Source organism: Phasianus colchicus, chromosome 8, assembly GCF_987193195.1.
Source record: "Phasianus colchicus chromosome 8, bPhaCol1.hap1.1, whole genome shotgun sequence".
Lineage (NCBI taxonomy): Eukaryota > Metazoa > Chordata > Aves > Galliformes > Phasianidae > Phasianus > Phasianus colchicus.
Window position 1 is genome coordinate 9,818,284 of NC_143443.1, and position 23,480 is coordinate 9,841,763.

The window sequence follows — 23,480 nt, forward strand, 5'->3', positions numbered from 1 at the left end:
GTGCTGCACCGCTCTTCCCGCAGCTGTCGGCTCCCCCGGCCGCAGGTGGCTGCGGTTGGTGGCTCTGCGCTGCCGGCCCGGGTTGCGGCGGGCAGCTCCCGCGTGAGCCGGGCGGACCGCCGTGAAGCGCGCCGCTTATCCTAAAGCCGAGCTGAACGGAGGGGGCGAGCGGCTCCCACGGTGAAACTTCCTTAGAGCCGCGCTTGGCGAGCGCAAGCCCGCTGAGCAGCCTCGCGGGGCAGCGCCCGGCTCGGCGCGCCGGGGACGCAGGTGAGGAGGGCGGGGAGCGCGGGGCGGGGCGGGGCGGGCGCAGCTGAGCGCGGCGTGGCGGGCGGGCGGGCCATGGCGGCGGGGTTGGAGGAGGCCTTCGGCGCGGCGGGGGAATTCGGCGGCGCGCAGCGGCGCCTCACCGCCCTGCTGGTGCTGCTGCAGGTCAGGAGCCGGCGGGTCGGGGCCGCGCCTCCCCCGGGGGGCCGTGCCGCTGCCGGCCGCTCCGTCGGGCCTCCGCGCGGCTCCCGCTTAGCGGAGTTCATTCGCTTTCTGTTTCCTTATTCGCGCCTATGCGGCTTCCACTTTTCGAAGGGAGTCTCTTCCTGGCCGGGAAGCGAGGCTGGAGCCGTTCGTATCTCCTGCCCGGAGCGCAGCGAGCGGCAGAGCGGCGCTGGCGCGGCAGAAGGGCGCTGGGTGCTGCTGGCGCCGCGCCCGGGGCTTTGCGGGTCCCGCGCTGGGCGCCGTGTGCCGGCCGCGGTGCCGAGTGAACGGCAACTGCTGTCGTGTGCGGGGCTCGGTGGGACGGGAACCGTTTGGCTAAGCGGCTGTGTCTCGTCGCCAGGTGTACGTGGCGTGTCAGTCCGTACTCGTCGTGCTGGTCGGCGCGGTGCCCCAGTACCGCGTGGAGCGAGCGGCGCCGGCGGCCGGCGGGACTCAGCGCGTCCGCTTCCTGAGCAACTTCACCTCCATCGTGACCGAGGTGAGAACGGCCGCTCCGCTTTCTCTTTCCTTCGGGCTTTTTGCAGCCAGTGCGAGACATTACCGTGCTGTTAAACGTCAGCCCGCCCATCTGGCTCTGCTAGTTTATTCTTATTTTCTAAGCTGAAAGTATACGATTAAATTATTAGCTTTGCTTTCCCAGTGTAAAACCAATACTAGTTTGCATTAAACTGTAGTGCTGGGTGCTAGGGGGCTGGAAGTAAATCCAACTGCCGCACGGATGTGAGGAGCCAGGGGATGTCTGTTACGGTGATGGCAGTGTGGGCAATGCTTCTGTCGGCAAGCTGCAGTCAACCAGTTCCTTTTATGCAAATGAAGTAGATGGATGGGCTCTTTTAAACTCCAGTTACTTCATTGATGACTGTCACACTTGGTAAAACGGGGGCGTTTCCAGCAGCACAGTAAGCAGCACGAGTAACATCTTGCAAAAGCTGTCTTTTGCCCTACTCTTTTCTGTGTCATTTGCCACTCTCAGATGCAGAGGTAGATGGGAATCATTCAATGGGATTCCTCCTTCCCCCCCCCCCCAAAAAAAAAAAAAAAAAAAGGAATCATATTTGTTCCCGTACTCTGTGTTTGCATGGTGTGAGGAGAGCAGGTCAGAAGATAACTATAGGAAAAGACAAAATGACTTTTTAATTTTGAGAACTTGAGTTTTACAACCATATCTGGGGCCTGAAAGGTTGTGTTGTGTCTCAGATCAGCCTGGAGCGCTGCAGATGAGAACCAGGAGTTTGCAGTTTGTGTGCTGAGGAGCACTGGCATGGAGGCCTTACTCCAGCAGTGCTCTGTGCCTCCGAGAGGGCATGCTGTGATATTTGTTTTCCAAATAAAGTTTCCTGAGGACTTGTGCCCAGGAATGTTTTGTAGCTCCCAGAACTTACTTTTTCTTCTCTTTCTAAGCAGACATAAGCAATGTTTTTATCTGCCAAAATAGGGTGAAGCGGTGTCCTGTGAAAGCAGTGAGATCCTGCTCCTGCCAACCTGCAGGGGCTGGTGGGCAGTGGTGGATGGAGCCGTGTCTCCTATGCGTGCTGCCCTTTGTGGGTCAGGACTTGCTGGCTGAGAGCAGAGGTTGCTTCAGAGCGCCGTGATGAGAAGATCCTGTAAATTCCTAGTAGTCTGAGGATCTGTATGAATTTGAGTCTGATGCCACAGTGCTGAGGCCATGGTGTGCAGTGTAGGATTCTGGTCTTAAGTCTTTTCCCCCACCCCTTTAATCCTCTTACTTCTCAAAAACAAGCAAGCAAACAAACAAAAGAAAAGCAAATGGCATTAGGATCCTTCTTCCTTTCCCAAAGGGAGATGCTGCAGATGACATTTACACAGTCAGCACGATGCTGTCTTGGTGTGAATAGTCATCCATGTATATCCAAGTAAACTTCCTTGCACATTTCAGTCATTTCTTTGGGTAGAGCTTTGCACTGAATTAGTTACGTTCTTTCCCTGGAAAATCGCTTGGGTTGTTCTGATCACGCTTCTTTCCCAACACGATGTGAGCAATGTCTGTAATCCCAGCAGTGCTGCTGTGACCGCAGGTCTTGGTGTGCTGGCTGCCCGCCTCCTCCTGTCAGGAAATGCTTGGTGCTTTCTATTTCCAGCACACTGCAGTTCTTTTTCTTCCTTTCTGCACAAGCATAATTTTTTGCTTATGCTGCCTCAGTTGGGCTTTTGCAGGAGATCCAAAGTATGTTTTATAAAGAAAAGCATCGTTCGTGTCTGACTTCTGTTTGATCATAACCACGTGCATGGGGTAAAATACTAAAAACATCACTGAGCAGTCAGTAAGTATTTCTTAAAGCTCTTATCAAACAAGGCTTCACCTGGAATCTTTTCAGAATCCTTTTTCTCTTCAGCACTTCTGTGTGTGTGTGTACCCTGAGGGGCACCAGCTCCAGGAATTGTGGCTGCACAGCAGCAGCTGTCTCAGTATTGTAGTAGTAAACACTCTTAATTCTTGTTAATGAGTTTTATTATCAGTTCACTGAAATAACTGAGCTTGTTCAGGGTCGAGATGGCCAAGCTGTTAAAAAATCAAACTTCCCTAACTTTACAGGTGAGTTACTTTGTCAAATCTTGATACTGCATTAATCTCAGCTTCTGATTTGTTAAGTTTATGATGATATTTCTTGAGGAGAGAAAGCGAAGGGGTTGGGTCACTCATCAAACTTGGAACAAACCTCTAATTGGGTATAAAGCAAGCAGTGGGAAATTACACCTGAAAACTTTTAGTAGATGTCTTTGCTTTTAAGAAAGCTGACAATTTGTCATTAATATTTATGATGATAAAGTGATTCAATTTTTTTTTTTAAATAGTGGTATCTAATTGAACAAGAAGCCTACAAAGTGGGCCTTGCATCATCCCTGTTTTTTGCTGGATTGCTTATTGGAAATATCACATTTGGCCCTTTGTCAGATAAACTGGGCAGGAAACCAGTATATATCTCAGGTAAGGCTTTAAATGTCCTCCTTGAGTGTTCTACAGGACAGCAACATCCCCATTTCTGCCCCACCAGTGGTGTGGAGTCAGTGATCTATATCAGCATCTCACACAGACTAAAGCAGCACTGAAATGGGCTTCTGTGTGTGCTAAGCAGCATAGTGGTCACTGGAATATCAAAGGCTGATATAAAATAACCTGGTTTTGCTAAGACTTGCTATTTGAGCATAGTGCTGCAAGTATTGCCTGACTGTATTACCGCCTGTAAAAATGTTCTCTTTTTTGGGGGGGAGAGGAGCATCATTTACCTCAGCCTTTTTGGAATGGATTATTCATAAGCTGGTGCTTTGTTTTCCAGCTGTGCTTGCAACAAAAGGGTTTTGGTTTTTTTTAATGATAAGATTGTCTCAAGGGAGTATTACATTTGTCATTGGGGAGACTTGGAGATTACTGTAATGTTAGTATGGTGTAGTTTCAGAAAGCCAAACATAAGAGTGAGAACGCTATATATATTATTCACTAGAGCCAGTAACTCACTGTGCTCCCTGCCTTTCCTCTGAGATCGTGCTGCACAGCATAAGTACTAATCATATTTTCTTCTCTCTCTGCAGGTCTATTTTTTGATATCATTTTTGGGTACGTCACAGCATTAGCTCCAAATTATGGCATATTTGCAGTTTCACGTTTTCTTGTTGGAATTGTGAATGGTGGAATGGCTCTTGTGTCTTTTGTCCTGACACAAGAATATGTAGGAAAATCATTTTGGTCATTTACAGGTGGGATTTGAGAATATGTAATCGTGATTTCTGTGCCAAGTGCTGTTCTGACTACCAGTGCCTTGCTTTGTGCAGGTGTGGGCATTGACAATGTGAAGTTAGTGTGTGGCATGCCAAATGAACACGGTGTGATTCATCCGAGTTCTGAGTTTTGTGGGGGTGCTGCCTGAATGAGAAATACAGGTTGGGTTTGTTGGATAAATAGCAAAACTGAGGCTTTTAAATAGATACCCTTATTTGTGCACTGCAATACATAATGGAAAAAAAAAATATGTGTTTTGACACTAATCTAACTTCTCAGTGGTACTGTATGATATCTTGGGAAGAGATTTTTTTGAAGTGTGTTTTGAAGTTTCCCTGCCCCACACCATGATGCAGGGTTTTTGTCTCTGTTGGATGTGCTGACCATCCACTATTTCTAAATGTCCCTTTTCATATGCTGCTGCCAAGGTTTAAGATAAATGTAACACTTGCATGTTGTGCTGTTGTAGAATGGGAGTAGCTCGGACCCAAAAGCCCATTTGGCCAACACAACAGGGGGAAAAACTGAGTCTAGCTGCTGACTTGCTGTGGCTGTGAGCGTATTTCTCTCTGTTCTCCAGTACTTCGCTCTCCTTTTTTCTTATTTTTCCTTGGGTCTCTTAGTGATGTAGAAGGCCGTGGTGGTTTGGTTATAGCTTTCTGCTTCAGTTGTGCTTTTCAAGTGCTGAATTTTCTTTTTTGGGTTTGCTTGTTTGACTCACATCGTTTCTCTCTCACCCCTCCTTCCCTGTTTCTGTCTCTGCTCTTCCCAGCACTTCCCAGCCTCTCTCCCTGCAGGGCCAGCCGAGATGGACCGCCAGGATGCCTGTTTCCTGCTGCTTCTCACTTTTAGGTGCTTTGTTCTAGTCCTGCTCAGCTGTTGGTAAAGGGGTGCTGAACAACTGATCAGGAGCTGCAGGAGAGGAGGCAGCTGGAAGCTGCCCAGCAGTGTTCAAGGAGCTCTGCTAGGTGTTGGCTGTGGGTGGGCTGTGTGTGCAGTAGTTGGGAGTTTGTGGGACCTCCTGTGTTAGCCTGCAGAGGTTTGTTGGTAGGCTCCTGGAATGGAAGTTGACCCCGTATTTCACCATCTTTATTTACACCTGTTCATCAGAAGCTTGCTGAAGTGTACCTCTGGGCTGCAGCTCTTTATATGCTGAACATAGTCCTTGTGCTTTCATAGCTTTCTTACAATGTCTGTTACAGCCCAAGATTACCTTAAAACTTAAATAGCTAAAAACTTATATAGCTCGCAATGCTTCCCCTTCCTATCCCTAAGTTTTCTCTTTGGTCTGTGGATTTCTGCTCATCTCTTGGTCTGTCCTGTGTACCCTCCTTTGTTTTTGAGGGGCAGAGCAGCCTGCTCACCTTCCCTTGCCCCTGTTGTACAAAGGCCTTCTTCAATAAGACTGTGCAATATACTGGAGCCAGCTTAAATGCCATAAAGATACTTCCAAGGTTAAGATTTTATTGCTATTTTATTTAGATTTATCGTGGGGTTGGAATTTAAAATTTCTACTTAATTCTTTTTTCTTTGCCAGTGGTGTCTGTAGTCACTTTTTTGTTCATGTTTCCAGGTTCGTTAACTAATCTGATGTTTGCAGTCGGCATAGCTGTGTATGCTTTACTGGGTTACTATGTAAGAGAGTGGCGCTACCTGGCATTGCTATCCAATACTCTGGGAGTCATCTTCTTCCTCCTCTCTTTGTAAGTGACCCACATGTCTTCTAATAGGAAGAAAAAATAGGCATCTATCTGGCAGCTTTTCTTGTCATAATTCAAGAGTGGTATAAATAAGGATGATATTTCTGTGTTTTTATGAACTGAGCAAAAGAAAATCATAGTGAAGAAAGAAGCAGTTTCAGGTGGAGCAGAAGGCCAGGGCTACCCCGAAGCAAAGTCTGCGCTGCTGTGCAGCTGTGGCAGCCAGCGCTGTGCGGAGCAGCTGCATGCCAGCTGCCTCATAAAGCCTGATTGCAGGGAGGGCTGCCAGAGGCCATGTGCAGAAACGTCAGCCAGGAACACGGCCTGCTGCCAAAGGAGGGTTTCAGTGCTTGAGAAGTTCTGGAAGTGCTCTTGGATGGTTTTGGGGATTGCTTTTTGAGACGTGCGTGCGTGCGAAGGGAGATAACTGAGAGCACTTGGATCTGCCTTTCTTATCTGATACGCTTTTGATCTGCATGGTTTTCAGATCTGTTCTGGTTCTGTTCCTATCACTATTGTATTTGAGTGCTCCTGCCTATTTAGAATTACTGCATAAACATTATTATAAAAACAATTACGAAATACTGCAGGATTTAAAGATCTGAAAGTGCTGGCATTGTCTGGTTTGTGTTGTTACAAAATGTGCTTGTAACATACCAAGTGGATATTCCTTGTATATTTCTGATCACCAATTAGAGCTATAGAAGAAATGAAAGAATTATTAGTTTAATGGCTTGTATCTCAAGTAATACATGGAACACATGGCAGAGATAGAAAAAAACCTTTTCTGACTTCTAATTTTTTATTTTTTAGATAAATCTGCTCTTGAAATAAGTTCTGTTTAAGAATGCACAAAAACTATTTTTCTTGTAGCCTAGGAAAACAAAGCTTCTGGGTGAGGAAAGATGTTGTACACCATGTTTTGTCCATGATATTGTGTTTCTTGTGGATATAGAGTCATTTTTCCTCAGGTACTAAAGACAAAACAAAACAACCCCTGGGATCCTTTGAAATAATCAGTTGTTGTACTGAAGGCTGTATATCTCTGCTAGGGGTACAAAATAAAACAGTCCACTCTTTGCACTATGACTCTTACAAAAGCAGCAGTGTATTCTGCAAGCTGAATAAGCAGGAGTTGTGAACTGCAGTTGTGGTAAACAAGGATATTGTGATTGTATTTGGGCATTTGTCTAATATTAGATATCAGTATCTAGTATTAGATATGGAGGTTGGCTGCTATGCCTGCGGCAGGGGCATTGGAGATTGATCTTTGAATTCCCTTCTAACCCAAGCCATTCTATGATTCTATGAATGAGGCTTACAAGTTCAGCAGGTAGCAATGAGCAGGGCCTGAAGCTTGGCAGGTAGTCCACAGTAAGGTTTCTTTTCTCTCTGCTTCAACTCGGAGCATGTCACAGAAGTTTGAAATAAACTTCCATGAAAGCCAAGTTTTCTCCCGGCCCTTCGATTAATTGAACACCGAGATGCTCTGTGGTTAATGCCAGTGCAGTGTTCCCAAGGAATTTAGTTTGGCACAAGTCACAGTGTAGCTGTAATGTCAAAGTGTTTGACAAGCATTTCAAACCATCCTTCTATGAGGTTAACTGTATATTACTATTAGAGTACACTAAATTTAATATGCATACCAGTGCAGATAAAACACTTTTCTGTGACTTTTGCATTAATACAATCATGTTTTTGTTGTTTTGGTGATTGATTTGCAGAACAGTAGAATTGATTTTACCGAGGAATGAACTTGTCACCATTGATTTTTCTTTTTCTTTCCTGTTAGCATGCTTCCAGAGTCACCTCGATGGCTGTACTCCCAAGGGAAAACTGCAGAAGCTGAAGATGTGATGCAATATATTGCCCTTGGTAATGGAAAAGAAAGATTAAACCTAAAATTAAAACCAAGCGCAGGAACTTTGCGGAAGAACGAATCGCCCCCTGGTATCCTACACTTAATAAAACACCCAGTCCTTCGGTGGCGAACCGTCATACTCATGTACATCTGGTACGTAGTAATGAGATGCTGTGAATGAGTCAGACATCAGGAAACTATTAAAATGGTTACCCTGTCCTCTTAAAAATACTGCCCCAAACTAATCATAAATCCGTCAGTTAACAATTGTAAATGAGAAGTGTGGTGTGTGGTGAAGCTGACATTTCATTATCATTGCTGTTGGATTTTATTTTCAGTATGTTATTTAGATGCCCCTTCAAGACCTAGTAATAAGAAATCTGCTGAATAGTGTTTACTTTGAAGCGAAAGAGAAGCTGAAGCAAAAGTTGAGAGGATGTGTACTTGAGCCAGTCTTAAGGAGAAAATGACTTTGTGGATGAGGCAGTCATAGAGATCTAGAGTAAGAAATGGAGTACATGTAAGAAATGAGAGTAAGATCAAGTACATCTTGTAGGCCTATGCTTGCATACTTATATTTGTGCCGTTTTGAAAAATTGTACAACTTGGATCAAAAGAATCAACCCCCAAAGCAGATAAGCATCAGTGGAACCTAGGGAAAAAGCACCAAAAACCAAACTGATAATGTGAGCATTTATTTTGTCCTTCCATACAGTCTACTTAAATAGCAACTATTCTCTCTGCATTTTTTCTCATTTGGGGAAAATAAGAGTTCTCTTCTTAATATACTAACTTAATATAGTTTGGCATAATTCACCTTTTAATTCTTAACCTTGAAGACTAGTTATGCTCATAATGTACTTCTATGGTTATTTGTAGGTATGTCTGCAGCTTTGTTTACTATGGGCTAACTTTAAATGCTGGTGAATTAGGAGGAAATCTTTATTTAAATGTTGCTCTTTATGGTCTTGTGGAAGTTCCGGCCTTTCCACTCTGCATGTTCTTTATTGAGAAATCTTGGTAAGAAAAACTTATTTCCTACTTTTCTGCATGTATTTGTAGACAGCCTAAAAGAAAGTTAATGTTTTTCTTGGGAAGGTACTTTGTGGTTCTTCTAAACCAGTGGATTCATTGGGGGTTTGGTCAGCTGCAGGATTTTCTGCAGTTGGTACAGAAATGGGACTTAGTTTTCTACCTTTTCCTTTTATAGTTCAGCTTTCGAATTATTCAAGGTGTGAGATTCTTAGTGATTAATGAGACTAAAAACTGAGAGGTATGAGTCTTGAGGAAAAAAAGGCAACTAGCCCAGTTATTTCTGTACCTACAGCTTGCATGTACATCTCTCACATTTTATTCAGGGTGACTTTGATTTTGTACTGCCTACCGACTGCAACTGAAAAACACTTTCCAGCATTGTTTGTTTGGGTTGGTGCTTTTCTATCTTGGCTGCTTCTCTTTAATTTTAAAACAATAGGCAGTTGAAATAAGCTTTGTTTATTTCTATCTGTATACTGTTAGAGGGAAAAGCACACCAAGAAGTTTTACTGTGTTTTAACTGCTTGTATTTATGCCTAGTTCTGTAAGGGAAGTACAGAGTAAGAAGAGTTAGCCCAATATATTTTTTAATTTGTATTACTTCAGTGTTTGTATGTGTGCTCTGTGATGCCCTTTTAGTGACAGAGCCGATTGCCTCACTTGCTACAGAGAAGACAGAATGCAGCATGAGTTCTTGCTGAAGTAGATGGGTTCTTCTCAAGGCTATAAATCCGATAGCTTAAAAATACATATGTGTGTGTGTGTGCATATATACATATATCTGTTTGTGAAATAGGAAGCATTTGTAGGTGGTCTTTGGTGCACAGAACTAGGAAGAGCATAAGATCTGAAGCCCTTACTGTGGTAAAATAGGCATATAACTCTTAATAATGTTGCTGTGTACTTCAGCTGGCATTTTGCTGAGAGTCAAAAAATAGTGAAGGACTTTGTTTTTATCTTCATGTCACGGAATTAACTAGATCAGTTTATGCCCGTGACAGGGGGCAGTAGGCCCCTGCCCTCCCCACCCCCTGCCTGGCCCCACAAAATGGGAAGGAAGGGGGAAAAGGAAAAAAAACAGCGGCAACAATCTATGGAGGTAAACTTATTTTACTAACTATGATATCGGAATGCAAAATAATACAATATAATACAATCTAATTGACATTGAGACTAATAAATCAAATAAGATATGAGAGAGAGTTCCCGAGACCGAGTCAAACCTGAAAAGCTTGGAACGGCTAGGAAAGCACCTCCAGCACCCACTGCCAGGCAGTAAGAGACCGCCCCACCCGGAAGGGTCAGATCCATGACTTCCGTAATGTATAGGGATAGGTACGTAGAATTGGAGCATTAACACTTTAATTCCAGTACATGATGTTTTGATGTGGAATATTGAAAAATCAAATAAAAAAACCAAAACCATGAAACTCTTGTTCTTCTAGGTCTGGAAGGCGTAAAACTATGATGTGGTTTCTGATATCTGCAGGATTTGCCTGTATATTTACCATGTTCTTGCAAAAAAATTCTGGTAGGTATGAAGTGCTGCCAAAATATGTTGTCTCTTTATGTTGTTTTGTAGCTTTTATTCAGTACTGAGTATTTCTTGCTCACAGTTACCAAGGTCTGTCAGTTTATACCTCCCTCTCTTTCTCTGTCTTTTTCTTCCAGGGCCTGTCAGGAGCCCAGGGACCATCTATATTGCTTCCAACCTCTTGTAGATGCAATTTGTCCCTTACTAGAACCTGTTGTATGACCAAGTTTTTCTGTTTTCCAAATTCATGGCTTTCAGATGGTCAGATTGAGCTATCAAGTTCTGTTTCAAGTAATGTTACTGCATTCATTCATCACTATTAATTCATTTATCCTAAAATGGCACTTTTAGTGACAGAACTGCAGGGCTGTATTCTCAGTTAGATATTGACAGTGGGAGAGACACAAAGCATAATTTAACATTTGTTTTGGTTTCATACAGTGTTTTAAGAAAAAGGAACTGAGATTTTCCTGAATTAAAAGTTTAGCTATTCATTAACAAAAAAATTATTTTCCATTTCAAGTGCAGGGTTTTTTTTGTTTTTTTGTTTTTTTTTGTATCGATATTTACCTTAGTCACTGAAAATGTAGGTCTAAATGACGCTAACAAAGAGAAGCACTCACTCAGCATCTGTTTTTCTTGCTTTTGTCACAGTTGTATTTCAAACCAAGAGCAGCAGTGATGTGATGACAAAGTACACATCTGTGGTTGTGTTTATCCTGAGCAGATGTGAAAGCTGTCTGGCATCCATTTCAAATTGATCTCAGAAAAGTCTGCAAAAGAAAAGCAGTGAGAGAGAAAATATGCTATAATTCTATTTCCCATGTTTGTGTTAATTCACATCCTCAAACACTTTATTGTTTCTTGTACTGAGACCATTTCTTCCTTGTTTGCTGTTTGTACTTGTTACTATAAATGAAAAAAAAAAGCAGTCATCGCTAATCAGGATAGGGCAGTAATTCCTGAGGGGTTGGTAAGTTTCAGGAAAGCTCCTTTTTTTTTTAAGGGAGTCTGCTTGAATGCCATTACAACATCTTACTTTGTTTTGTGGTAAAGCTGGTTCTTGGCACAGAGTGCTCTGTGTCACTCAAGCAGAAAGACAGTCAGCTCTGGGAGTGATGACAATGAGGCGCTTCTGTGAATGTAGTGAGGTTTCAATAGAAATGAACGTCAGACTGGAAGGTGGTGAGGGGAATTGGGATGTAATACTACTTTCTTTCAGAAGTTGTTGTACAACAGGAAGGCTCTTTCATTTTGTGTCTGTTTTTATAGTGAAGTAAACAAAGTGAACTTCTAGCTGGGTAACATACTTTGATTTACCTGACTGTACTGAACGTACAGTTGTTACCTCTTGTGATTTTCATTGATAGCTTTCCACTGAAGGAAGAAAATTTCCAGCTCTTTAAATCAGTTTTGTCCCAGCTTTGGTTGATGTTGGATAGTTCCCTTTTTGCTGAGAGCTACCCTTTCTTGGTGGGTAATTTTTCTGCAGTAAATCTAAAAGTTCCTTTAATTCCTTACATGCTGCTTAAGTGAACTTTTTTCTCATGAAGATGACAGCCAGAAGGCGAATCTATGTAATAGCACTCCAAATTAGGCTTCTAATGACATTGGTGGCATCAAAGTTAATCACTGCCTAGCTCCAGTTCTACAAGCTCTTAAATATCAGCGCTGTTCTTGCCATTTTCCCCCATTTTACCATCTTAAGTTCCATAAGTCAATTGATGCAAGATTATATGTAACATTATACCTCAACAGGAAGTGCAAATGCTTGAATTTAGTAAGAACGTACAATTTGGTCTTTTATTAAAGTTCAAAATGGTTGCCCCGGCAGGCAAAATGGCGTGCATACTATTGTTGCTGGATGCTCAAGTGAGAGGATATTAGATGAAATTTAGTAGTAAAGATGTGACTGTTAAAGAAACTGCACTGAAACAGTTGACTGGACCTAGCAAATTGCTTTTAAATGGTCACCAGACTCCCCACAAAAGCAAGTGCATTCCTGCTTTACGCTGTTACAGATGAAGACAAAATATTGGAATGTTGCTAAATGTACACTCTAAGGCTGAGGAGGAACAATCACTGTCTGAGCTCACTGACATCAGGAGGCTGATGTGCAGTGTGTTTCCAGTGTGCTTCTAATCCTGCAGTAACTCCCCAGCAGACAGCCAGCAGCCTCCCCTTGGGGAGTGAGTGTGGAGAGGAAAGTGCACTTTAAATTCACTCGTGAGCTTCTGAGTGCCAATTTCTCTGTCTAGACAGACTCTTCTGTTTTGCTAGTAAGCCCAGAACTTCCCAAATGTGCTAGTGCTCTCCTAATACATATGGATATACAGCATTCGATCTAAGCCCCCTTTGGGAGAGAAGCAGTAAGTTTTAAAACACATTTACAAGTCTGTTCTTGATTGTTCCTTGTTTGGTTGATGAAAGAAGAGAGATGTACCCACTTCCTGGTGGCACTTGGCAGGGCTCTGAAGACCAGGCCCACACTTTGCATCTGGCCACTATGTATCATAATGTTCTTATGAAGAAAAGGGAATAAAACTGAAAATACTGAAAAGCAAAATTTCAGAGAAGCAATTGAGAAGTAATGTGACTTTCACATTATTTAGGTGAAGTGCACCTAATTGGAGCATTCATCCTTCTTCATGCTTAACTAAAATAAATAAATTCCCTGCTTATTAAAAGGGATGGTGCAAACGTAAACATATCCAAAGTCAAAGTAACTGGGATTTGAAAAGATCCACACCCTGGTTTAGTCAATTGGAGGTTAGGTACAAGTAAACCAGGCCACATTAGCATCCATTCTTCACAATTACAGAGCTGCTGCATCTGAAGGATGCACTGGGGATGCACAGGATGTCACTGGGGAGCACATAAGCTTTTGAGATTAATCAAGTTGTATGGCATTAATTTAATAAATTAGTCAGGGAACACTTATTGTCTGCTTGTGCTTGTCAATAGATGCAATTATCTGGCAAGGTTTTCTAACTGTAGAGCTGGAAGCTTTATCGCCTTGTTTTGGAGCTGTAATGGTGTTAGTGTTTGCTCCCCCAAAACTGAGGAGACGATCTTGGTTTTAAACAAGATTTTATGTATTCATTTTTGTTCTGGCTTTTAGGACAGCTAGGAAGCAACGAGGTGTTCTTATTTGTGCGTGTAGTTGAAGAAACAGATGAAACTTTGTTGTTGTGTGAAAGTCTCACGCTTTCAGCACTGTGTAAAAAGGAAACAGACTACTTATGCTTATTGTTTATTTTCTTTTTTCTTGAAAGGTTTGCTCCTCAGTCCCACCTTGTTAGCTTTGTGTGGAAAAATGATGGTCAGCGCTGCTTTCAACATTGCTTATATTTATACATCTGAACTGTACCCAACGGTGCTGAGGTAATCTAACAGGGCTTGTGGGTCAGCTTTCATGCACAGTGAGCCCAGTTGCTGGTGTAATTATTGTTACCTGAAATATCAGCGTGAGTTTTCTTAAATGGAGGCAGGTTGCCATGAGAGGGGCTGCTGCTGGCAGTCAGCGCTCTGCACTAGTGCTCTCTGTGGGGCTGTTTGTGGCAATTTCCACTAGGCCTGAGTCAGAATGCCAGTGCAGTACCAATGCAAAACAACCTTTGTGCACTGCAATGCTAGGTGCTGTGTTTTCCATTTACAGTACTGATTTGGGGGGTCAAATTACAGGTTGCAAAACTGAACATAATGATGTGATGGAAGTGTATGGTAACTTAATGATAGATACGGAGTATGCAGTAAGGACTATTTACAGTGCTTCTGTATACTTCAACCTCCAATATAATTATGTTTGTTTACTGCCTGAAAAATAAATGCTTTTATGTATTTCTTATTTAATTAAACATTCATAATGCAACTCATTTTAATGATTCCCTCATGGCAATGATACGTCTTACAGTATTTAATTCACGAACAAGTGAGCTGAAGCCTTACTTGATTTTTCGTGGCCCTCACCGACTCCTTGAGGCTGAACAGGAGAACAGACAACTCCTCATGCTGCTCTCCTCACCTGCTGTCAGCTCCATGTGATTTTTTGAGTTGTACCCAAAGTATGTTCCTGGAAGTGGAGACACATTGAGCTAGCTGCTCAAATTCAATCGTAACGCATTTCAGAAGTTGAATGTTCCTTTGCTCTCAAAACAACTGAAACTATGAAGTGGAGTAGGAAGGTGTCCTGACTGGTGGATACAGTATTTCAGAGGTGTTTCTACAGATCACTTGAATCCAGGAGAAGAAGGGCTCTGGGGAGAGGAACATGGGAGTAGAGCACTCCGTGGATTGGCATTTTGTTTCTTTTGAGGTTTACAATTTCCCATATGTTACTGAGGCACAAAAGCCAGACTGTGAACAGTTTTTGCAGTAGAATTTGTGAGGGTGGAGGTGGATTTGGCTGTTTGTTGGGGTTTGATACGCAAGTGACAAGCATGCTGCCTGAAATGGGATTTGGTCCAAACTTCTGTGTCCATCAAGGTCTCTTTCTTGGTGTGTAGTTCTTATTTTTTTGGTTTCCCGTCCCCTCTGCTTTTCTGGAGTTGACAATCAAGAGAATCAAATCTGACAAGGTTTTAATGGCTCTATTTTACTGTTTCACTGTGTTCTTGTGATTTATGTTATTATCTTCCAAAGTCCCACTAGTGTTCAGTGCCAAGTCTGTGACAGCTCATACTAGCAGGAAATACAGCAGTGCCTCAACATGTTTGAAAATACATGTTTGTCATTAGGAAAGTGGGGTTTTTTTTTGTTGCTTTTTTTTTTGTTTGTTTGTTGTTGTTCTTTGTTTTTAGTTGAAACACTGTTTCATTTGAGAATCTGCACTGATATTCTGGCACAGTAGTAACTGTGTGTCAAGGGTACGGAATGTTAGTGGAGAAAATGCAAGAGTAAGGAGTTTAAAAATCACCAGCTTTCTTTAGTAGATCGTGCTTAATAATATGACAAACTGTTACATTAAACGCTATGAAAATCCCATATATGTGACAGTTTATACATTTTAAAATGTGTTTTTGATAGCTGTCTGATATTTTAATTAGCTGCAAATATTGAAAAACAGTGATGGGAAAGTGGTTAATTTTAAAGCAAAACATCAGCACCATCTGGTGGTCTTTGTTCAGCTCGATAGTGATCCTGGCTTCCATCCAGCAGGAGCTTTCCCTGTGATGAGAAGTGTCCCATTTCAAGGGCAGTAGAGGGAAGGCAGGATAAGCTGCTGGTTTTTTTGTGTGCTTTTTTTTTTTTTTTTTTTTTTTTCCAATTGGATGTTCTGCAGAGCTGTTAAGTGTTTTCAGTAGTGCTTCTCCTTATTTGAACCTACATATTACCTTGAGCATAAGCACTGTGCAAAGTGTATTTATTTTTTCATGAAAATCAGTACATGGAGGAATGAAAAACATAACTCATGCTAGAAAAGAAGTGCTGTGTACTGCAGTGTATACAAGCTTTCAGCTTTTTTTTTTTTTTCCCTTCTTAATGTGTCTTTAAAATACGTTTTGGGAAACAAAAATTTAAATAAGCACATCTTGAGTGCTTCCTCACAGCTCCTGAGCAGCAGTGCCTCTCTCCTCCAGTTACCCAAACGTTCTTCTGCACAACCCACGCTATGCTGAATTCTGAATTAATTATATTCTGAAGTGTGTTAACAACTGCATTCCTTTTGCATTGGAATTGAAATATTTTGCATTTACAATCACCTTTCTGCCATATTTCCTCTCTGTCAGAAAAAAGCTGACAAATCTCTGGATGTTGACAGGCATAGGGTTTGTGGTCAGGATGCTTCTAAATGAATGGTTCATGTACAAACAGGCGCTTCTCATCTCTTGAGGGATTGTGATAGGGGGGAGGTGATTGGCCTTCTCTTATGGAGTTTGGATCGATGTTGCTTTAAAGAGAGGAAGTACGGATTGCTATCTTCCTTTTCCCAAGAGGATGTGTGAAAGAATAGGCTGCTTTGTCTGTGTATTTTTACACCAAAGTCACTGGCTTCTCATCAGCTGCTTCCATCATCTGTTTCTCTTAACCCGTGCAAAGGGCCATGAGGAAGGGAGGTGAATGTGGGTGGTTCTGGCATACTGGTGACCTGTGTCACCCCATGGCTTGTCCTCTTTTATCCTGTCACTGCCTTCCTGTGTTTGGATAAGGGAAACCGGCTGAGGGGGAGCAGCTTTGCTCAGTAACTCAGGGTGCTGATGAATGAGAGGAAGAAGCTGGAGATGTGGGAAGGAGAGCAGCTGTGAGGCGGTTCTTGCTGCCCAGCTTGTGAGCAGTGCCAGTGTTGATCTCTGAAGGGACTGATGGTGTTTGTAGGAGTCATATGGAGATGGGAAGAGTTTTGCATTTGATCAGGAAATGAAAGACAATGGGGATTTTTGCATCTTTCTTTGAAGAGGGTCCTGCTGCTCTAACTCCTGCTTTGTTTACTGTTCAGGTTAGGTGAGGTTGATTTAAACTTGTCTGAAAAGTGAAGGGTGTATAGAATTCAGCAGTGCCTGGGGCCCCATCTGGCCAGAAGCTTTCAAGCCTCGCACTAGCAGATAGCTACTTTCTGTTTTGATATCAGCACTGACTTTTCATCTGTGTTACCTGAGACAGCAGAAGGGACAGAAGGCACCATTTGGGTTGTTCTCTCTGAAGATCAAGCCAAGTTGTGAAATCGTTCCCTATCCAGCATGGGACATCCAGTTTTGTTGCCCTACATGGCAGTGTCTTAGCTTCAGCTGGATGGAACTGTTTTCTTCAGAGTGTCTGGTTTGGTTCTAGGAGAAAGACAATGCTGGTAACACACTGATGTTTATAGCTGCTGCTAAGCAGAGTTGTACAGAGCCAAGGCCTTTCTCAGCAATGAGCGCAACTGGCCGAAGGGATATTCCATACCATCAAGTGGAAGGTGTTCTGAAGGGGGGTGGAAATTCATCCCTGTCTTTCACTGCCTGGGGGCACTAGCTGGGAATTGGTTATGGAGTGGTAAGCACTTGCTTGTGCATCACTTGTTATATACATATATATATATATACTTGTTACACAACAAGTATACATACACATACATACACATATATATCATAACTATTATCCTTTTCCTTTTCTCTATCTTTATAGATAGATAGTTTTATCTCAACCCATGAGTTCTGCTTTTGTTTTTTTCCTTTCAATTCCCATCCCACAGGGAAGGGGGGTAGTGAGGAAACATCTGTGTGGTGCTGAGCCACCTGCAGGGTTAAGCCATAACAGGTAGGTTGGAAAACCTATTTCTGTTCAAGTTGATGTGAAGGATTGCACAGTGAATTGTTTCTGAGAGGGATGTGAAAGGATGGGATTTACCTTTCAGCTGCTAATGGCAGAAGATCTGGGAGTAACTATTAGGGGCCTTTAAAACCTTCCTTTTTTTTTTTTTTCTTTTTTTTTTTTCTATTTGATGAAGACAATTGGTAACAAAACCAAACTGTGTAAGCTGTTTCTAACAGTGCCACTAACACTGCAGTTGTATATTCTGAAACTTTGTATTTTTCTCCCTTTGTTTAAAACAGAAATGCTGGCCTGGGGGTCTGTTCCATGTCTTGCAGATTTGGAGGCATTTTGGCTCCATTTGTGCCAACTATGGTAGGAGCAATTTTTTTACTTTTTAAGTAACAGATGTATCAAAGTTTCTGAAAGGCATTTTAGTGATTATGATACCACATATGCCTATCTTACTTGAAAAGGATAATTTCAAGAAAAATTAAATTCCATTCAGTCAGTTTCCAGAAAATGAGCAAAATGTCTAAATGTGGCTAGTATTGTATCCTTTTGGGAAAGAATCTGTAGCTCTGTGTTGTGCTCTGTGTTGGTGAACTGGTTATCATGCAGTATGGTACAAAGACCTGCTCTTTATCTGACTACTTATAGCACGTAAGCAATTAAATTTCTCAAATGAAGGAGTTGTAGCCTTTTGGTTTTGTCTGAAGTTCACGTAGCTCATGTATTTTAAGAGCAGCAAACATTGTTACTTTTTGCTATGGATTTGTAATTTCAGAAGTCTCTTAGTCCTTCTGTGCCGTTCGTGGTGTTTGGAATCAGTGGGCTGTCTGCGGGATTCCTGACCTTCCTCCTCCCTGAGACACTAAATAAGCCAATTGCAGAGAGCATTGAGGAGCTCCAGAGTCCCAAATACAGAGTGCTTAAAGACGAGAAGGCAGAGTAATCTTTCATTTTATTGTTGCTTTTCATTATTGTCCCTTCATGTTTTGCGAGCCATGATACGATATAGTGCGTGTTGTTTAGACTGTGCATGGCTGGACGTGTGCATGAACTTCTTAAAGCTATTCTTCTCTTGCATTAAGTGGAGATAAAATTCATTCTCTTTGCTTCACTCTTAGAGATGAAGAGACTTGATGCTTTCGCCTGTGTGTATTAAGCAAGCAGAATATTGATTTATATAAAATTTAAAGAGAACGAATCTTAGGAAGGCAATCTAGAATAATGGGGACATGATTTTCAATACCATGCCTGTACTTTTACAGCTAAACAGTGAGGCATATTCTTTTAACATGGTGGGATTGTGCCTTTTCTTCTGTTGTGTTTTATAGTGGTATATAATGTAAAATTAACAGATATTTGAGGAAATGTTTAATCCCTTATTGGTCCCTTGAGTTAGAGCAATTTAAAGTGTTTTCCTGCTGTAGATACAAACTAAGTAATGAAACTTAAGGAAAATGAGGTTTTTTTGTTTCAATATGCAAGAGTAGAAGTAGCTTGAGTATAGAGTAGCTATAGAGTAGAAAATGTGACGGGTATCTAATATGTTTGAGAAAAGCTGCACGGAAGAATTTTGCTTTTTTTTTTTCAAGAATAAAAATAAAAAGATTTTCTGTAACAAAGACATTGTTAACTTAGAATTAGCAGCTTAACGCAGCTATGAAATAATAGATGTTTTAATTTATATTTTTCTTTGTGCTAGCTTGTTAATTATCTGGTTATTGTTGTATTTAATCAGTTCAATCTTACTACCCACAATGTAGCTTAATACATAACATTTCAGTTGAAATGGGAAAGATGAATTTCTATTAGTTGTGAATATCATTTTACTACCTAATAGTTTGTTGTTTTTTTTTTTTTAAATAAGCACATTCGGTTTTTCACATTTAATGTCAGCATAGAAAATTGGACAAGGGAAGTGAGACACGTACGCTGTTTTTCAATAATTCTTTTTCCTCTGACAGGCAAACCAGCTAGAAGAAAACACGTAAGTTTCAGAAGTTCTCTCTATAGTGAAAAACGAAGCCTCCATTGAGAAGGTGCTGCAACAGCTGAAGGGCAGAGGCTGGTTGTATGTATCTGAGCGGGAGTGTTGGAGCACTCATGTATAATGCTGTTTGTAGCACACTGAACAGTTCTATGTGGAGGCAATCTGGGAAGATGGAAAAAGCTGATCAGAGCTTGAGAAGGAAGAGGTGACAAATCTGTGCGTTAATGTAAAGACGTAACAGAACAATGCTTTGTGCTTTGGATGTTTGGACTTCTCTGTGACTTCTAAAATTGAAGTATTCAATTAATTCATATTACAGAATATAATTGCTAGCTTCAGATTAAACTGTAACGCTGCAATTGAATTGAATCAATATGTATGATGTCCAAGTTAGATGGCCTTGCATATTCACACAAGCTGCAGTTGTGGAAAGTACATGTGCCCTGTATATGCTGATTTTCTCAGATTTATTTGCCTTTAACTTACAGAATATTTCACAGTGTGAAGAGACCAAAGATTTTCATGTGTTGTTGGTCTTAGTACGTCCAGCATAAGAAACTTTAACAAGAGAGTAAATGAATTTCCTTGTGGGAAGAATTTTTTTATATGGTTGATCATGAAAAGGCACGTGCAATTACAATAACACAGCATGGGAAAAGTGATATCAAAGCTTTAAGGGAAAGAAAAAGTACATTTAAAGGAGAGGATGAGTAGCCTTTTAGTCAAAGGTTATTTGGTTTAGCTGTACATGTTGAACTGGAAATTATCAAATGTGTTATATATTATATAGTATGTAATCCAATAAATATCCTGTATGGATTGGATGTTATTCCAGCGCTTAGGTGATGCTGGCATAAGGGCAGATTGTGTGTGCATTTATTTTCTGGGGCTGAAACTTGATGGCAAACAACCTGCAGAATGTGCTGCAAACCTTTATCTTCTGGTTGACTTACTCAACATTTTTGTGATCTGTTACTGTGAGAATTAGAACTGAGTTTGTGAAAATTGTTCTGAATAATATTAATGCCTTCTGTTGCGGTAACGTTTATAACCATAGCGACTAATTATACTTCCTCAAAGGATAATTGGTTCAGCAGGGATATGGTAAAAAAAACCCAGCTTCTGTTATTGCTGACTTTTTAAATTACAATAAATAAAATTTATTATGTAACAGAACAATATCAAGTTGTATTCCCAAGGCTGAGAAGAGACTGGAACAGGAGGATCATGTGGTAGGAATCATTACCCCTCATGCCACGTTAAATGGATCAGCCTATACCAGAGCATTTTTTTCCTGTCATTTTTTTTGCATCCTGTGAAAAAAGAAAACCAACCAAACAAAAAAAAAAACAAAAAAAAACCCCAACAACCAGGAAACAATGATCATTTGCATTTTGAATGTGCTTATTTCTGCTTTATTTGATATGGAATTAAAGATTTATTTGCTTGAGGTGACTTGTGTGAATGTGGTGGGTTGGTGACCAGGGAGCTGTGTGTCACAAAAAGAAGTCAGTGATCTTTCCAGCAGCTGTGGTTTGGTCTCACTTGTGCATGGTACCTGTAGTTTTTGTGTGCAGGCTGTTGGGGCAGCTGGGTGGTACTTTGTCTTTAACACCCAAAAGAGGATATGAAGGGAAACAATGGGAATCATCTCCCATTTTTGCTTCTTATCTGTTCAGTTCAATTTAACAACTGGTTTATATTCTTAAGCTTATTTTACATCTCTTTGCCGCATTTTGCTATTGCTGGATAAAAAGATGCTGTTGGCATGGAGGATGCTGTGGAGTATTTTTTCCATTTGTATGTTTAGAAACAGAAATGTTTTTATAGGTTTATTAAATGGAGTTTCAGTTGGACTAACATGGTTAGTGCATTATGTCTTACAGGGCACTGAAGAACCCAGCTGTTTCTTATCACTACTGTGTATGTCACAGCACATCAGAAAAGGCAGCCTTTTTTGTCAAATAATTGTTTGGGTTTTTTAGTAGATATTTTCGCTTAAAGCTTCTTGCCATGTAGAATTAGAAATTCTTTATTTAGAACAACTTTTTCCCATTATTTCTAATGAAGACAAAGCAGATTTGGGGAGGAATGCCCTAATAAATTCTTTACTCAGTATGGGACTGTAATCCATTTCTTTATATTTCTGTGTTTAAAAAAAAAAAAAAAAAGGGAGCTGAGTTAATTTAAGTGGCTGAATTGCACGCATTAGGTCACAAACCCTATCTTTAAGTACCACTTTCAGTTCTTCCTCTGTGCTTTATTTGTGTGCAGAAATTTGAGTATAATGTTGCATCTGTGCTGTTCATCTGTTTCTGTGTTAGAACAATGTTTTTAGTGTTTTAGCACTGGTTGTGAAATTGCCCTTCTTTCTTTGTCTGTCTTTCAACTGAGTGAAAGTCTTTTTTATTTAATCACTTGGAAAAAAAATTGCTTCTTTCTTCTGTTGCTGAGCTTCAGCTGAAAGTCTCAAACTTGGGGGTGGGGATGCTGGAAGAATTGGCTGTGTGCCCTGTCCTTAAAAATGTCTGTGATACTGGCAGTTTGTCCAGAAAGGAAGCCTGATTTTGACATTTTTCACCCCTTTCTGGGTTTCACCTTTAATGTTTTTTTTTTTTTTTTTTTTCTTGAGGAGTGCTACTTTTTCAATTAAGTGCTAAGAATGCTGAGCAAAGGCAGAGCTTGAACATTCATTTAAACTACCTATGTTTAAATGCCATTTCCCTGTTATTGTGTAATTGTTATCCTTTAATTATTTCTTGGTTAGGTTTGGGTAGGTCTCATTTCCTCCCTTGTCAGAGGAAGATTATCAGTTGTAAATATTTCCAAATATTTTCCCATTGCTTTAGCAGTTCATGCTGCCTTTCAATTTTGTGCCACTTTTTGTCATTCCATAGTCCAATGGATGACCAATTTGCCATGGAATAGTATTGCTCTGGCTGGCCAATATCCTCTGCTTTACTTTCTGGTCAGAAAGGATTCATCTGAGCATCCTCTCTCCCTTCCCCCATCATTTTTAAAATCAGGTCAGGTATAAAGACAGAGCTTGTGTTCAATTTTCCAAAAAGTAAACTTTGCACAGTATTCACTCTAAGCTCATCTCGGTGATCTTTTTATTAATCTCATTTGATGTTTCATCAAAGCTCTTTTCTCCTTTGTTGGAGCACTGTTTGTTAATTCTTGAAGTGAAGGCTATAGATTCATTTTTAGAATTTATCCTTTTTAATCTGAGCAGAGTGAAGTACAAATAATCCTTTGCTTTGTTGACTAATACTCTTCCAGCTAAGCAGCAGAGAAAGGGGGAGGTGAACTTTTCACACTGCTGTCTGTAACCAGCTGGTTCTGCCATTCAATTTTAGTTTGCTTGAGGCAAACAATTGTATCGTGTATTACAGCATGCAAGAGATCTAGTTTTTTTTTCCATGCAGTGAATTAGTAGCAGTTCATTGTAAAGGTCATCTTTCTTTCCATCACTTGCTATGGGAAATGTAAGATTTCCTGGAGTTAGCTTTTGATAGAAGCAGTCCTTCCATTAGAGTTAAATTTTTGAGAACAGGACAGAAGTACAGCTACAGGCAAACTGGGATTTTCCTGTGGAGGCACAATTTCTTTCTACCAAGACTTCCAAAGCTGTGAAGATGTGTGTGGTGTGGTGGGGGTGCTGTGTGCGCCCACCTGAGGAGGGTGGTGATGGTGGTGAGGGAAAGAGAACAAAGCTGAGAAGGAGATGATAAGGACTGGGAATTATTTGTTTCTAAATCCAGCACGCTTAGAGTGCCATCCTAAATTATTATGTTGGACCCATTTTAGCTTTGTATTAAATATTTACAGTGCTTTCTATACCAGGTGCACTTCTGCTCCTCTGCGTAGTCTCTTGGTTTAGAAAACAAGCT

At 41.1% G+C, this 23,480-nt stretch overlaps 1 protein-coding gene across 3 annotated transcripts; it reads left to right on the forward strand.

Moving 5' to 3' along the window:
- Positions 1 to 342: 342 nt before the first annotated feature.
- On the forward strand, positions 343 to 21,681 carry LOC116234990 (solute carrier family 22 member 15-like). 3 transcript variants are annotated; one of them, XM_090144862.1, is made up of 13 exons: positions 343 to 432; positions 833 to 970; positions 3,307 to 3,439; positions 4,042 to 4,066; positions 5,001 to 5,080; positions 5,802 to 5,931; positions 7,721 to 7,942; positions 8,669 to 8,809; positions 10,270 to 10,355; positions 13,634 to 13,742; positions 17,891 to 17,963; positions 18,376 to 18,534; positions 19,562 to 21,681. In XM_090144862.1, the coding sequence occupies exons 1-13, from the start codon at positions 343 to 345 to the stop codon at positions 19,586 to 19,588; spliced, it is 1,413 nt and encodes a 470-aa protein (XP_090000988.1). In that variant the 3' UTR covers positions 19,589 to 21,681. The 3 variants fall into 3 exon arrangements, with proteins under 3 accessions (XP_090000988.1, XP_031458701.2, XP_090000987.1); XM_031602841.2 differs by lacking the exon at positions 5,001 to 5,080 and having other exon boundaries at positions 4,042 to 4,206; positions 18,376 to 18,539; XM_090144861.1 differs by lacking the exon at positions 5,001 to 5,080 and having other exon boundaries at positions 4,042 to 4,206.
- Positions 21,682 to 23,480: the final 1,799 nt, after the last annotated feature.

Coding starts and splice junctions, on each gene's coding strand:
- LOC116234990 (XM_090144861.1), top strand. CDS start 343: ATGGCGGCGGGGTTGGAGGAGGCCTTCGGCGCGGCGGGGGAATTCGGC. Junction 17,964..18,375: donor CTCCATTTGTGCCAACTATG/GTAGGAGCAATT, acceptor TTGTAATTTCAG/AAGTCTCTTAGTCCTTCTGT. Junction 18,535..19,561: donor GAGTGCTTAAAGACGAGAAG/GCAGAGTAATCT, acceptor TTCCTCTGACAG/GCAAACCAGCTAGAAGAAAA.